This window comes from Rutidosis leptorrhynchoides, chromosome 8 (genome assembly GCF_046630445.1).
Source record: "Rutidosis leptorrhynchoides isolate AG116_Rl617_1_P2 chromosome 8, CSIRO_AGI_Rlap_v1, whole genome shotgun sequence".
NCBI lineage: Eukaryota > Viridiplantae > Streptophyta > Magnoliopsida > Asterales > Asteraceae > Rutidosis > Rutidosis leptorrhynchoides.
The window spans coordinates 188,551,693-188,565,020 of NC_092340.1; the positions used below are offsets into that span (position 1 = coordinate 188,551,693).

Here is a 13,328-nt window from a genome sequence, read left to right on the forward strand (position 1 = left end):
ATATATTATATTTATTTTAATATCATTTTAATTATTTTGTATATTACTCTACATATTTAATTCGATTGATTAAATGGTATTATATTAATTAAACACTTATATTTATATTTACATATATATTTATTTACTTATTTATTTACACACAATTGTTCGTGAATCGTCTGAAATGGTCAAAGGTCAAATGCATTCATGTAGACAGTTCTAACATTTTAAGACTCAACATTATAGACTTTGCTTATCGTGTTGAAACCATATAAAGATTAAGTTTAAATTTGGTCGAAAATTCCCGGGTCGTCACATAGCGTGTCCCCAATCCCATGCTCGGTCTATGTTTTTGTATAAACTAATGGGTCGAAATAGTCACTTGTGGTATTTTGGGTCGATGTGGGCCCGGTGTCGTAAAACTCGGTTTTTATTATGAAAAACTCTTAGTTTAAACTATTGTAATATATTGTGAAAGTGTTTTGGTTCAAAAGTGTCAGGAAGCGGGTTTTTCGCCCGCGTGTGTTTGTAAATTGATCAGAATGTTTTAGTACATCTGGACGCCGTCCCAGATGGTTGGACGCCGTCCCAGTCTTAAGTGCTGGACGCCGTCCAAGCTTTTGGACGCCGTCCAGATGGGCAGTTCCAGAAAAAAAAATTTATGGCACATTTTCGGATGGTTAACGGGTTGGGTCGTTACAATATATATATATATATATATATATATATATATATATATATATATATATATAATATCATAAATGGTAAATAAAATATCATAAATGGTAAATAAAAATATATAATTTTTATTTTTTTGATCTGATTTTATGTTTTTGACGAATGAATTTTTCTAACATTTGAAAGTGTCATAAAGTGAATGTTTCTTCACATCTACAAGTGTAAAAAGTGGATTTGTATTCCCACTTCAAAATGTCAAAATGTGAGGTATTTTTTTCAAGGTTGTAAAAGTCGCGAGTCGGGGACGCATCGGTCGAGACTTAAAAAGGACGCGTCGGTCGTTGACCAACGTTGACTTTATTAATAATTTCTTAAATATATATTTATATATGTATAAAATAGTTGATTCTGTATCATAAATTTCTTAAATAAGAACTTGAATTTAAATACAATCAAACTTCAAACTCAATTAATGTTACCGAGTACATAGTCAGTAAGGACACAGAGAAAAGAGCAGCCCCAAAAAATGAAAACAAACCCTAATTTTCAAACATATCACATCTTGACGAAAATTTGACTGATTTTGACCGTTTTTGACCAACTTTGACCGTCTTTGACAGACTTTGACCGAACTTTTAGCTTTGACCGTCTTTTGAGTCGTTTTCAGAAAAACGGGACGGAGAACACAAAAAAACGACGCATCGGCCGACGCGTCGGCCAAGTCGGCCGACTTTTACAACACTGATTTTTTTACACTTTCAAGTGTCAAAAAATAATTGTTTCTTAACATTTTCAAGCGTCAAAAACTGGAGTGTTTCATGACACTATTAAGTGTTAGAAAATACAAAGGTTTTCTGACACCCATATTTTTGACACCAAGATGAAGCGTCAATAATTTTATTTTAAAGGTTTTTAAGCGTCAAAAAATGATCCAAAAGTTGTTAGAAATTGTAAACTTTCTTGTAGTGAGGGCTTTTGGTTGTATACAAATAGTCATATAGGTGGAAAATGGGGGGTCAGGGGCAGTTAGGTAAAAAGGGGACAATTCTAGATGGGTGAAAACGGGACGGTTTGGGTGATCTGCTGACACATGCTTTATAACTGTTCAAGTAACTTATGTTTATGTTTGAAAAAGGTACATTTTAATTGGGTGTTTAACGTGGTGAATAAACTAATGCTGACTGACAAAAGATATTGTGAATTTTTTTTAAATGGCAGGTCTGCATTCATCTAATTTTGTTATTAGATTTTCAGCACTGTGTGCTTGGACGGAGAGAATCTTTCTTTATGGATTTCCTCTTACTACACATACTAATAACAAGTGACAATCTTTCCATTTGATCGGGCAGCGTTTCCCCCTCTCTCTCTCTCTCTCTCTCACAAACAAACACTGCTCACCTTCTCAGCCACACAATTCTTTTCCCTTCATCTATAAAAATTCGACGACATCTCCTCCTGTTGAGCCATGCTTCTCCCTTACCTTCTACCTCACCTCCTTTCTTCTTTCCATACCTTTTCTCTTCATTATTTTGTTCAAACCATTCACACACAAACAAAAAACCCTAGAACCTTCTTCATCTGCTACCTTCTTTCTTACAGGTGCAAATTTTCTGTTCTTCTTCAAATCGCCATCATTAGGTTCTTAGCGTCACTGGGAATTAGGGTTCTTAGTGGCTGCTGTTAAATTTTGGATTAATTGTTGATCTTATATGTATCTGTATTTTATGTTTTCTTAAGTAAGATAAACAGGGTAAAAAGTTGTTTTATATTCACAGGAAATAAGTTATTTGACCTCTTTTGGCGATGAAAAATTTGCAACATCTTTGAGCTTATACATATGCATTGTAAGTCATCTCTTATAGTTTTCGTTACTTAAATTCTAAATGCAGTGTTTGGTGAAACATGACAATTTGGACCATACATCGGTTGCTTTTATTCTGTTTATAAATAAATGTTGGGTGATAAAAATTTTATGCTTGCTTTTTTTGATTTCTATGTCATTTCGGAATGCGTTAAATTTGCATCTTGATTAGCTTTTCTGTTTTTAATAAAATCTATACAAATGATTCGAAATCACCCGTAAGCATGTATATATGTTTAATTGGGTACCCTTATTACAAAAGATTTGTTGGTTAAGAAATTTTATTGTTGTTATATTTGTGCATATTTATAATTATTGTTATTGATCATGTATATTTTCAGAAGATGGAGAGGACATGCAAGTCTTGATATATGAAACAAGATGAATTTATGAATGATAGTTGAACGGTTGAAACAAGATTACTCAAGTGGGCTGGTAGTTATGTTCATGAATAAGTAATACACGCGGAGGTTGTAGGTCGCTGGAACAGTGGGTTTGGTTTTATCGTAGATAATTTATTGGTAACCCATACAGGTTGAGGGACTTTAGTAATCATAGAGAACATTTAGACTGTACTAATAGCATCAAATATTCGAAGTATGTTTTTAATTAGCTTATTTGTATTATTTTCCCAGATTTTTTGGGACCTCTCGATATCACATTAAAGATCAGTAAATAGCCTCGAACAAACCAGAGGTAATTCTTCTTCGTTATTACGGACATTCACCACTTGATTTTGTAGTCATAATGATGTGTTTTAGAGCATAAAATATATCATTTTATATCAATTTGTTGGTAGAACTTTATACATGTAAATGACCGTAGTAACAAAAAGTGTTAACGGGTCGTATTGACTCACACATAGATTATATAAAAAATGACTGATTGTAAGTTTTATGTATGTGCAATTTGTATTTGTACATGGCATTTTTGTATAGAAGCTTTTTAACAGATACAGAGTGTGATCATCTAATTCAACTAGTAAGTTTTTATTTCTCATCTCATCTCATCTCATTCATGTATTTATATTTATTAAATTCTATAGTACTCCTTATCAGAATAAAACAATTTAGATTTAAAAAAATTTAAACAAAATAAATATAAATATATATTAATTAAATTTAAATAAATAAATAAGAGGAAAGAAAGAAAGATGCAATTTTGGAGTTGTCCAACTGTATGTGACTTTATGCAATTGGTAATTGCATTTAGGAGTATTTGATTTTCTTATGTCTGCAATGAAAGTTTTTAACTTTATTTTATTCAAACACAGCTCTTTTAAAAATCCATTGCATTTCCTAATTCATTACGATTTATGGTTGATCAGGCAAAGGATAAGCTCGAGAAATCTATGGTTGCTGACAATGAATCTGATAAAAGTATAGAAAGCGATGTTTGAACAAGCTCTGACATGTTTCTTAACAAACCTCAGGTCATTTAAAATCTTCCTTACTTACTGTCTATATGTAATGTATGTAAAAATAACCTTTCATCAATTTAGTTTATTACTGCATTAGATATTCAGTTATTAAAGTTATTGTATTGTGCATCTTATTGTGCCTTTTAGGGTTTACCTGTCAAAAAGTTCATGAATTTGTGATGATCTATGGTCTATAGATACTTAATTTTGAGTTTTTTCAAGATATGAATTTTTTATGTGCTGATAACATCTTGATTTTGAAGGATAAAGTAGTTGCGGGTGTTGAATCAAGGATTTCTGCGTGGACGTTTCTTCCAATTGAAAATGTAGAGTCAATGCAAATATTACATTATGAAAATGGTCAAAAGAACGAGCCACATTGGGATTACTTTCATGACAAGGCAAATCAAGCATTTGGTGGTCACAGGGTTGCAACCGTACTTATGTATCTGCCTAATGTACAAAAAGGTGGAGAGATGGTGTTTCCTGAATCCGAGGTAAGCTTTATACGGTAAATTGGGTAAAATTTGGTCAGTTGAGTCTTTGACGTCACGGATCCATCGATCCATGATGGGTAAACCGGTTTTGTTTTTGTCGGAATTGATTTTACCGAATCATAAGGTCTTTTAATTATCTTTATATAAATTGAAGAACGCCTACTATACACAATGTTCGTTATTTAATTTTTTGTGCTCATTAAACTGTTTCTAGGATAAGTTACCCTTTTCTGTTAATTTGTATATTGTCTACTTAAATGGCTCATAAAGCGAAATGAGCGAGATTAGTCGCTACTGTTGAATGTCATTTTCCAAGTTTTAAAGTCAATTTTGTCTTCTTTAGACAAATTTCGAATAGGCAATCAATGTTATATCATAAATACTGGTGATCCTGCATCCTATTCGCGGATAGTCATTGGTGCACACACACCTACAACTCGTTAGTTTATGTATTCTTTTTTCTGGAATGTATTAGTTTTAGGTTTTTAGTTACTCTTTGCTTATTCATATCTGTTATGTTTAACATATTAGGTATTGAGAGCAGTTGTAATAACTCCTGTGAGTTACCTTCAGAGAATAATGGTATGCTTTGTATATTATGTTTTGTATGTTAGTAATTTTTTTTGTTAATTGTTTTTGCATCTTATTTCAGTTATCTTATACTCATCGATTGCACACAACGTACTCATTGTAACGCAATGTTCTGGTATGAAGTGCGTTTAAGGTCATATTTCCAAGGTCGTAAGTTCGTTATCATAACTGTTGCTATAATGGTCGTGTGACTGTTCCATCAGATCCAGATCCATAAGTATCTGTGAAGATTCTATTTGAAGATAAGAACTTCGTGTGCCTGTTTACTTTTTCAACAGTTACATAAACAATTCGATGATACAGTGGCTGCTGGGTTGAAGAAGCCAAATGCTATGGCAGGATCTGCCGCTGGCAAAGATGGCAAACCGTAAGTACTTCTATCTTAAATACAATGGAAAAAACCGAATAAGAAACTTTTATGCATACTTTTAGTTACATAGTTTTGGGATGTCATTGTAAATATAATTTTAAATGCATCTTTTTTACTGGAATCAAAATTTTTGTGTGGGTCAATCACCATCCATATCAATGCAAGGTGCACTTGTGTCAGAATGATGAATTAATAAAACTTCCAGGTATATTGTTCTAGACCTTAATGAAAAACTAAATTTAACATGTCTAAAAAACGGATATGTGTAAGCGAGGATTAACATTTTTGTCATATTTGGATCTTTTAGAAGAAAAGAAGTTCTAATCAGAAAGTAGCATGTAGACTTATGTGTAAGGTGTTTCTCAGTTGTGCATGATACTGCAACACAAAACATAGGTAATGTGTTTTATTCTGTTATGCATTAATATCCGAGTATATTTTGTTATTCTTGAACTCATGTTGGTCGTGATTTTGAAATGTACAGATGCTCTAACTTTTTACTCCTGGCTGATCTCAACTTTAAGAAGACTCATCAACCTATGGAAAATCAATGAATTTCCCATATATTTGATTACATTGTATGACATATATATACAATGGAACCTAGCATCATATACAATGGAACCTAGCATCCAGCCGCGAAAAGAAACAGCCAACAAAAACATCAACGGTCACACAAATCAGTGACTATGCTTGATGCTACTTATAGCTTCAAACAACAACGAACGAGGTTTGTAGAAAGAAAGGATGGATTCAAATGTCTTTTAGTTTCTTTTTTTACATAAAGACAATTTGGGATTTGAACCATAGTTTATGTTGTTGTATGGATGTCAACAAATGACAGTCGGTTGCGTAGGATATAATTGTTTTTCGTTGTAGTTTGTATGCCCCAAAAATCATCAGGTAAAATGTGCTGTGTAAATCGATAGCTAGCGTTAAAATCACATAAACCTTAGAGCAGCAACGCGCGAACCCTCAATTCTTGTTATTACTATCCACGATTAATATCAATATCAGCATTTAGCCACTATTTCGTTGACTTTTATTCATCTGTTCTTATTCTCTATTATCATAATCTTATCAAGTTAGGTGTGGAAACTGATATGCAAAATAAGTTGGAAACAAAATCATTAAACTTTTAGTTTGTGTTCAGATTAAATTAGTGTTGCATTGTTATAAGATGCGTTTGATTGTTTTTTCCATATTTCCATCCTTTTAAAGGGTCATGGGCATAGTCACAGTGGTGTAAAATAACAAGTTTTACATTAGCACGTGATTGTAGTTTTGCTTTTATGGGTTTCATTTATATTGTTTGTATGAAACGTTTTGAGGATGAAAGCTGTAGAATGATTTCTCAGCAATGAATACTCAATACAGGCAATGTATAATGCTCACTAATGAATATTCTGAAACCGTCGTGGTTACCACATAACACTGGTATTCAAAATAATATTTCATTCATTTTGTCCAATAACTCACACTCAGGTGTATAGTATTCTAATATTGGCTTCCATCTGCATAGGCAAAACAATCATCATGGATATTTATCTTTCATCTTATTAGATACTCTAATGTCTTTATGCAATTGCATTTCTAGACAGTTGGATGGTGTAATAATTAAGAGTTGTTGCATAGTGTAGTCACTTTAACGTGTGTAGGACAGTTGGATCATACTCTTAGTTGACATCTTTCTTTAATTACAAGCTCCAACTTATAAAATGTATAATGATTTTATACTCATTTCCAGGGCCGTCTCAACAATTCGAAGGTCCTAGGCGAAAATAAAAATTGGCCCTCACACACGTTTAATTTTTTAGTATATATAAAATGATAATACTTAAATTTATCAATTTGTATATACTTACAATGCATTTAACTATTTAAAATAACAATATTCCAACTTTGACAATTTTTTATTTAACTAAATAAAATATTTTGAGATATATATATATATATATATATATATATATATATATATATATATATATATATATATATATATATATATATATATATATATATATATATATATAATTTTTGGGCCCTAGGTGTAACGACCCGTCCTTATCCACCTGGACGAAGTCATCAACATCTGATTTCATTGCGAGGTACTGTCCTAAGTATGCCATGAAGGACTCCAAGTAATGTCTTTAAAATAAGCAAATGCACAGCGGAAGACTTAATTCGTACCTGAGAATATATATGCTTAAAAGTGTCAACCAAAAGGTTGGTGAGTTCATAGGTTTATCATAAAACAATAAAATTCTTCATTTTGATAGACCACAAGATTTAAATGCTGCATGGTACAAATGGGTCCGAATCCTATACCCACCTGTAATGTACATGCGATATCTTTTAAATACAGTACATATTTCTTGTGTACGAAATCCATTTTTCATAAATCATAGTAACCGTACACATATCTCGTGCACAAAAACTAATACACATAACCTGTGTATAAAAATCATTCTCTCGATACATAACGTTCACATCAATTGGTGGCAATTATCATGTCCACATAATTCAATAGTGGCAATTATCATGTCCACATAATTCAATGGTGGCAATTATCATGTCCACATAATTCAATAATAATTCGCAGAACTTCTGTCTGCATAATAATTCATTCGAGGAATGTTTTGCTTGTGTCTATCTCGTCAAACATTTATAAAAGCATTTCATGTATTCACAATTCAAAATATATTTCAAAAGCATTTAATAAAGCAGTTGTAAAAACAGCGCATGTATTCTCAGTCCCAAAAATATAAAAAGTAAAAGGGAATCAAATGAACTCATCATACTGTATTTTGTAGTAAAAATACATAGTACGACATTGAACAAGTATAGGGTTGGCCTCGGATTCACGAACCTATATCATTTGTATATTTGTTAATATATATAATTGTAATCGAACAAACATATATGTATTTATTATTATATATTTGTTAGTAGTGATATAATTTTTTATATTAATAACCTATATATGTCATTTTATATATATTTTAAGTAACTAACCATATTTATATAGTTAAGTTTTATGTACTAAATATATTTATATATATATATAATCTTTACTTTTTATACTTATAACTTTAATGATGTCATTAAATCTTTTATTTTAGTAATCATAATTATTTTAATAATAGTAATATAGATAATACTGATAATAATAATAATGATAGTTTTAATGATAGTAATTTTAATAAAAATGATAACAATGATAACAATTTATAATAATAATAATAATAATAATAATAATAATAATAATAATAGTAGTAATGAAAGTGATAATGATTATAATATTAATAATATTTATATAATTATAGTAACGATAAAATCATATATTTAGTAATGAATATAATAAAGTTTCAATAATGAAAGATGTGTTATATACCATCTATAAACTTATTTAGATTGCATATGTATTCATAATATATTTATTGTCAATACTGAAAATTTGATCTCCATTTATATCATTCACATCGTACTCATGTTCGTAATGATAATAATATCATGATATAATAATAATGTTTCATTTTGGGTCATTACTCAATTATAAGTATCATTATCTTTATAATCGTTTTTGTATTTATAATCCGTATATATATATATATATATATATATATATATATATATATATATATATATATATATATATATATATATATATATATATATATATATATATAATCTTAACTAATAATTTTACTTATTTATAATTATAATTATAATCATGATCATAGTAATAATAATAACAATTACAATCACAATAACAATAACAATAACAATAATAATAATAATAATAATAATAATAATAATAATAATAATAATAATAATAATAATAATAATAATAATAATAATAATAATAATAATAATAATAATAATAATAATAACAAAATGAGATAATAAGCTACCTCAATAAGCCCTTTAAAAAAAAACTCCCCAAGCTGGAATCGAACCCTTGACCCATCGTAAGCACAGACACACCCTTAACCACTCCACTGCCTTATGTTTTTCTGATTATAACCATTCTGTATCTATATATCTATTATCTTTCGGTATCCATCTTCTTCTCCTTCGTTTTCAAATCGATCCAAGAATCCTAATAATCAAAATAACGACTTTGTGGTTTCCTTTAAGACTCGTAACCAACCAAAATACTAGAATGAGGTGTTCTTGAGAAAAAAAAAATAAAAAAAAATTATATATATGCTTGCTGCTGTTGCAGAAAAAAAAGAAAAAAAAACTTCAATTTCTATTTTTAAAACGTTTTTAGCTCCTGATTCCTTCATGAAATATTTTCCTAATCACTCCTAGAAACTATTGAAATCGTTAATTGAACTATAAACATCAATACAAACTCGAATTTCATGATGAACAGATTATTTGACTTTTTTCATTTAGAAGTTTGACCTCAAAATTCATACTCGATAAAACGAATTGGAAGCCAAGACTTTGCAGATAGTTTGAGAAAAATAATTCTAAGACAACTACATTTATAGAATTTGCAATGAGATTCAAATTCGAGTTTTGGTAAAAATGAAACAAGAACAGGGACTTCCTTCCAGTTTTTTTTTTTTTTTTTTATTATTTAACAGATATATGTGAAGAGAATTGATAATTGATATTGATGATCTGTTGTTGATTGAGTGTAGTAATACTTCAACGAATTTCCTTGTTTTGTAGCCAATGGATTTGACCAAAAGAATTTAATCAGAGAAAAAAATAAAAAAAAATAAAAAAAAAAAGATTAAGACATTCAACAGATTTTGGCTGCTATATAACGTGATTTGTACTGAATTAAGGATTGGAATCTTCAATCTAATACAGTTTGAGAGTGATGTGAAACTGAATTGATCCTGTGTTTGTCTAATTCAATGTTTTAATTAATCAAAAGTTAATAATAATAATATTGGTTTATATAATGTGGTTATATATGTATATATCAGCATATATGTGTATATATATATCTTTTGTATATGTAGTTATGCATATGTTTATATCTATATCCTTATATATCAAATATGTATATATACTTGTATGTTAACTATATAAAAAAAAACATAATATTAATAATTATATAAACATTAATATTAATTTTAGTAATATTAATGTAATAAATAATAATATTAATAATAGCAATAGAATTAATAGTAGTATCAATAATATTAATAAAGGAGATAAATTGTATTATTTTCTAATAACTATAGTGATTATAATAATAATAGTTTATAATAATAATTCTTAATTTTAATATCTAATAGTAATACTAAAAATAATAATACTAATATTAATATTAATAGTAATAATAAAAGTCCTAAAAAATATTATTTCAATAACCATATTTTAACTTATAATTACATTTAATAAGTTAATATGCAATATTTAATAATTATAATATATATAATAACATGTATTTTACATTTAACATTTATACATTTTAATATATTACCATAAACATATAATCATCAGTTATGTATTGAAATCATATATATATATATATATATATATATATATATATATATATATATATATATATATATATATATATATATTCTACTATTATATATAATATTGTTTTAAATATTAAGTTTTGTTATTTAAGTAAATATATTAATTATTTATTTTGAAACAATAATTTAAGATATACATTTAATCGTTGACAAAACATATTCGAAATCATTTATAGTCAATATACTCTATATATTTAAATAACAAGTTTTGATTATCTTAAGTCATCTTATAATTGTTCGGTAACATATTTAATTTATTATATATAATTATTTACACATATAATCATATATATATATATATATATATATATATATATATATATATATATATATATATATATATACATATATATTAAAGGTTCGTGAATCGTCGAGAGCAGTCGAAGGGCAATTGAACATATGAACATTGTTTCAAAATTTTCTAGACTCAACATTACATACTTTGCTTATCGTATCGAAGTCATATAAAGATTAAGTTTAAATTTGGTCAAAAATTCCCGGGTCATCACACTAGGCGGTTGCCTATCTTGCCTATGTCCAAAGACGCCTCTGCTCATTTCATGAGTAAAACATGACGAAGTCACTAAAAGTTTTGTGACTATTTAGAAAAATTACTATTGATCCTTTAACTAGAATTTTGTATGGTTTATCATTTACGTTTTGGCATGGTTTGTTGGTTATGTGGCGATGCAAACTGCATATGTTCAATTACGTTACTACAGAGTGATAATTAACAATGATTCCAAAGTATGTTGGATGTTACTTATGGTTTTAAATGTTAATAAAATATGCATTCTTTCATAATAGTTATGGTTTGAAAGTGAATTTACGTAGGTGGTTGTTTCATTTAAAGATAGAATGGTTGATTTATGTAGAGTGTATTAGTGGTATGTATGAAGTTATGGGAACTGAATGAACAAGATGCAATTAAAACAACTTTACCAATAATTGGAATCAAGGACAATGACCTTTTGTGTGAGAGAGAGAGAGAGTGTGAGGAGAGAGAGAGATAGATAGAGAGAGAGCAAGGCACACAAGCTATAAGCAGGGTTCGATTTCAAGCAAGATCGATACAATGGGAGACTTCATCACGATTTTCCAAGACTAATCAAAATACAATGGACTTCATTCATGTTTTTCAACTATCCTGATAGTTTGAACATGGAAAATCTGTAGAGAATTTTCAAGTCCTTTGGTAATTTGAAGGACATCTACATGATAAACAAAAGGCTCAAAAATGGCCAAAGGTTTTCCTTTGCTAGATTTGGTGATGTTACTAAGTTATTGTCTTCACTCAAAACCATCGATGATAATCCAATCAGGGTGTTTAAGGCATATGAAAGAGGGTGTTCGAATGAGGTTCCTAGAAACACTCGCTATCATGGTGAGGGTCCAAACTACGATTCCAACAGGTTTCGATTTAATACTTTTAGGGATGTTCAAAATTTCAATGAGGTTACTAGAAATCAAAACGTTGATCTAAGGTACAAAATCAACAAAAAGAAAGAATATATGAGAGTGAAGATAGATAAAAATCGAAGGAGCATGCAGTCTCATGATGAAGAAGAGGTAGATGTAAGGGAGGTTGCTATTAGAAAACACGACTGCAACGACAGTGAGTTTTTAGATAGATGTATTGTAGCTCACCTTAAGAACATTGAGATACTCAACCAATTTGAATCACTTTGTAAGGCAGAAGGGATGGAGGCGTTCACCATTAAATATTTAAGAGGTTTAGAACTTTTGATTCAATGCAGCAACAAGATTACGGTTGATAATATTATCAATTCGGATGGACATGCTATCAAAAAATGATGTAGAAAAATCGATCGACTCAGGCTAAATTACTGGCCATTGGCGGGCATATACGTTTGGATTGATATTAAGGGTGTTCCAGCAACATGTTGACGAAGGTGTGTTTAGAGAAATAGTTGCTAAATGGGGTCGAGTCATTCAATTGGAGAACTGTTCTATTACATCACAAAATCAAAACTTGCTATATGGTCATGTGTTAATCCATAAGAGTGATATGGGGCATGTTAATGGTTCGGCTAAGTTGATTATCCATAATCTCGTGTTCATATTCACTACTGTTACCGAAAGTAAGGATCAGTTCATTCAGCTTGAACCTAATCTATCTGATACAAATTGGGTCGATGGTGTGGAGGATAAAGAAGTTGTTAATTGATGCGTTCGTGCGATATACATCTTTTACCCTCTAAATTTATATTTGATTCAAACACCACAATCAAGCACACACAACTAACGAGCACTTAGAACACGGTTATTATTGTGACGACCCGAAAATTTCCAACCAAATTTAAACTTAATCTTTATAAGATCTGGACATGATAAGCAAGGTCTGTAATGTGAGTTTCAAAATTTTGAACTGTTTTAATATACCCATTTAACCATT

General features: G+C 29.4%; 1 protein-coding gene across 28 annotated transcripts; it reads left to right on the top strand.

Moving 5' to 3' along the window:
* The first annotated feature begins 2,343 nt into the window (after positions 1-2,343).
* LOC139862981 (probable prolyl 4-hydroxylase 7) lies at positions 2,344-6,429 on the top strand. 28 transcript variants are annotated; one of them, XM_071851626.1, is made up of 8 exons: positions 2,344-2,504; positions 2,863-3,502; positions 3,849-3,953; positions 4,205-4,438; positions 4,970-5,396; positions 5,565-5,604; positions 5,707-5,795; positions 5,884-6,429. In XM_071851626.1, exons 3-5 carry the CDS (start codon positions 3,933-3,935, stop codon positions 5,066-5,068), a joined length of 354 nt encoding a protein of 117 aa, XP_071707727.1. In that variant the 5' UTR covers positions 2,344-2,504; positions 2,863-3,502; positions 3,849-3,932; the 3' UTR covers positions 5,069-5,396; positions 5,565-5,604; positions 5,707-5,795; positions 5,884-6,429. The 28 variants fall into 28 exon arrangements, 22 of the variants coding, with proteins under 22 accessions (XP_071707727.1, XP_071707732.1, XP_071707733.1 ...); XM_071851631.1 differs by having other exon boundaries at positions 4,970-5,176; positions 5,308-5,396; positions 5,565-5,795; XM_071851632.1 differs by lacking the exon at positions 5,565-5,604 and having other exon boundaries at positions 4,970-5,176; positions 5,308-5,396.
* The last annotated feature ends 6,899 nt before the right edge of the window (positions 6,430-13,328 follow it).